This window comes from Apium graveolens, chromosome 7 (genome assembly GCF_009905375.1).
Source record: "Apium graveolens cultivar Ventura chromosome 7, ASM990537v1, whole genome shotgun sequence".
Classification (NCBI taxonomy): Eukaryota; Viridiplantae; Streptophyta; class Magnoliopsida; order Apiales; family Apiaceae; genus Apium; species Apium graveolens.
This window is the reverse complement of record NC_133653.1, coordinates 263,629,975-263,633,534: the sequence shown is the minus strand read 5'-3', so window position 1 is coordinate 263,633,534 and position 3,560 is coordinate 263,629,975. Positions and strand designations below refer to the sequence as shown.

The window sequence follows — 3,560 nt, the reverse complement described above, 5'->3', positions numbered from 1 at the left end:
AGTAGTCCTTATAGCAATCACTATTGCTCTATTTTTGCTCATCATACTTAATAGTTACAATGCAAGAAGGTCGAATCGACGTGCACCAGGTCCCCGTGGCCTCCCGATGATCGGAAACATGCACCAGTTTGACCGCTTAAACACTCACATCTACTTGCACCAACTTTCCAAAAAGTATGGTCCTCTTATGTCCTTGCAGTTAGGCTCGGTTAAAATCCTAGTCATTTCTTCTGCGAGCGCAGCGAAAGAAGTTTTCAAGCACCATGATCTTTGTTTTTCAAATAGGCCAACTTCAGTTGCCATTCAGAAGCTATCTTACAACAATTTAGGCTTTACATTTTCACCATATAATGAGTACTGGAGAAACATGAGAAAATTTTCTGCTCTTCATCTTCTTAGTCCTAAAAGGTCTCGGTCATTTCAACCTATTCGTGATGAAGAAATTGCACGAATGGTCAAAATGATACGTGATGGAGCTGCTACTGATTCCAATATCGTAAATTTGAGCAAAGTTCTTATGACTTTGATAAGCTCAATTATATTTAGGATTACTTTTGGTAGAAGATATGATGGTGAAGAAGACATGAGTTATAAATTTCATTGGCTACTTGCTGAAACTCAGGCCAATATTGTAAGTTTCTTATTTGCAGACTATTTTCCTCTAATCGGTCGATTGGTTGATAGACTGAATGGTGCATGGGCTCGGTTGGATAAGAGTTTTAATGAAACAGATGCTTTTTATCAACAATTCATTGATGAAAATCTTCACGTATCCGGTGCATCATCTGTCAAAGACTGCAGCATCCTCGACATCTTACTTCAGATGCAGAAGGAGTCTTCTGATATCACATTTGATCACGTCAAGGCAATATTAATGGTAATCAATATTTTTCTGTATTATTCAAATTAATGGTTTACTTTTGTTTTTAGCAAATTTGTGCTAATAACTATCGTTTTTACAACATTATGCACAGAATGTTATAGTTGCAGCAACAGATACAAGTGTAGCAGCTATAGTTTGGGCCATGACTTTGTTAATCAAGAACCCGGAATCAATGAAGAAAGTGCAACAGGAGGTCAGAGATTTAGCACAGAAGAAAGGATTTGTCGACGAAGACAACATCCAAAAACTTATCTATCTAAAAGCAGTAGTGAAGGAGGCAATGCGATTGCACCCACCTGCTCCACTTCTGCATCGAGAAACCACTGCAAAATGTGTGATTAGTGGATATAATATCGGAGCTAAAACGTGCGTTTTTGTAAACTCGTATGCTATAGGAAGGGATCCTGAATGTTGGGAAAATCCTGACGAGTTTTTACCCGAAAGATTTATTAATAGTACTATCGATTTTAGAGGACATGATTTTGAGCTGATACCTTTCGGAGCAGGCCGGAGAATGTGTCCCGGGATATCGATGGGCGCGATTACGACAGAGCAAGTGCTTGCTAATCTTCTCTACTCTTTCAACTGGGAACTGCCTCCTGGTACAAATAGAGAAGATATGGACATGGACACGCTGCCTGGCTTAACAGCGCACAAGAAGAATCATCTTTGTCTTGTCCCAAAAATTATATAAATAAGTTTCACATGGTTGTATAAAATGTGTTATGACCTATCTTGAGCTTGCAGAGCCGTTTCTGGTATATTGAATTGTAGGCCTTCATCTTGTATTTTTTGTTTTTGTAGCCGTTTTATTAATATTCGTAACTTGTCTTGTTGTTTGTAGTGCCGAATAGTATGAGCATATATTTTGTCATTCATAAAATTTGATTTCACCGACGTTGCAACTCGTCTTCTGCAACATTTTTTTCTTTTCTGCAGGTCCTGATCAGCAAATAGTGCGCATCAATCTATTAGCAAAATGTCAACATATAGGAGTAAATCATTTAGGCTTGTGGCCTATGGCCTTTTCTATTTTATAATTGACAACTAGCTATATATATATTTACTATAACTAGCAATGAAAAAAACTGATCACTAGTATTGCAAATAGAGCCGGCCAAACGAACGGGCCGAGCGTGCCAGTCCGAATATTTGGCGGGCCGGTTTGGTCACCACTAAACCCGTGAACGGCCCGAAAAAAGTAATGGTCCGTGCCGAACCGTGCCGATCAATCAAAAAAGTAAATCGTTAACGGCCCGCGAATTAAACGAATAATACGGTTTAGGCTTGGCGCGTGTTCCAGGAGCCGCGTGGCGAATAATTCGCGGTTCAACCCGCGACGAATCAGGCGGTCCAAACTTATTCATTTGTATTCTGATAAACAGGCTAGTCTATTTCTGAAAATCACATACCCATTAATTATTAACAAATTATTTTCAGGAATTTCTTTTTCTTTTTTCTAGTTCAGTTCCTACATTAACAAATTATTTATCTATTTTATTTTGATTTTAGTTCCGAAGTTGACTTAATTTTTTAAAAGTATTTCAATTTGATTTTTTTAAACTAGCAAACAGAAATGTTACAATTGATTTGAGCCTCTAAAAAAATTGTGTTATTTCTTTTTCCCGAATTTGTAAAACTAGAATGTATGATTTGTAAAACTAGAATGTGTTAAAATAAAATAAGGAAAATAGGACGGTACCTCTATAAATTTATTAATTTAAAAAATGTTACAATTGGCGGGCCGGTTTGACGGGCCGTGCCGAGCGGTTCGGTTCAGCTGAATCGTTACGATTTAGCGGGCCGTGCCGGGCCGATTCCGGTTTCACATACTACAACTCGTGTTCGGTTCGTTTGTACAGACGATTTGGGCCGAATTCTGAACCGGCACGCGATGAGCCGACTTACACGAATTTTACGCGAGCCGATTTCCGGTCGGGCCGAGCCAAACCGCCCGTTTGGCCGGCTCTAATTGCAAGATTGCTTGCACCAGTGGTAGTACTACTAATATTTTTGGATGATGATTGGTTGAGTATCTTTGACTTTGAGCATCAATCAAATAAATTTTTATTCTATTGAAAATAATAATAAAATATAAAGAAACATCATTAAATGTTAGTAATAAGTTTTATTATCAATAATATCAATTAAATTTAATTTTAAATTTAATTGAAATAATAAAATTTAGGAATTAAACTTTTTAAAATATCTAGGGTTAGCAACATAAGAATTAATTCCAAAATGGAATAAAATTTTACAATCTGAATATGCTTGATGCTATTTTTTAAACATATGTAAATTATAGGTAATTTTTTTAGGTCTGTATTACTATTTGGGTTAAAAATTAATGACCACACTTTTCATTCTTATCAAAATTCTAATCAAAATTTTAATCTCTTGTAATAAATTAATATATAATGTATGCGCAAAATGTTTTTGAAATAAATTAATATATTATACTAAATTAATATATAGGTGTTACACGGGCTCAATTACCCAAAATAGCTATGTTTCACCTCAAATACCCATGAAATGTGTATTTAGTAGTTGCGTGTTCGGTTTTAAAAAAATAAAAATAAAGTACTATTGTGGAATAAAAACTGGAGTGTGTTAGTAATTAATGCTAAGGTTTGTGAGTTTCACGAGTTTTAATGGCCGCTCTTGCGTTCGAGACTAT

The 3,560-nt window shown here is 36.0% G+C and overlaps 1 protein-coding gene across 1 annotated transcript; it reads left to right on the top strand.

The window, feature by feature from the left end:
- Window positions 1-259: 259 nt before the first annotated feature.
- On the top strand, window positions 260-1,780 carry LOC141672191 (cytochrome P450 71A1-like). The gene is made up of 2 exons (XM_074478726.1): window positions 260-877; window positions 975-1,780. Exons 1-2 carry the CDS (start codon window positions 368-370, stop codon window positions 1,575-1,577), a joined length of 1,113 nt encoding a protein of 370 aa, XP_074334827.1. The 5' UTR covers window positions 260-367; the 3' UTR covers window positions 1,578-1,780.
- The last annotated feature ends 1,780 nt before the right edge of the window (window positions 1,781-3,560 follow it).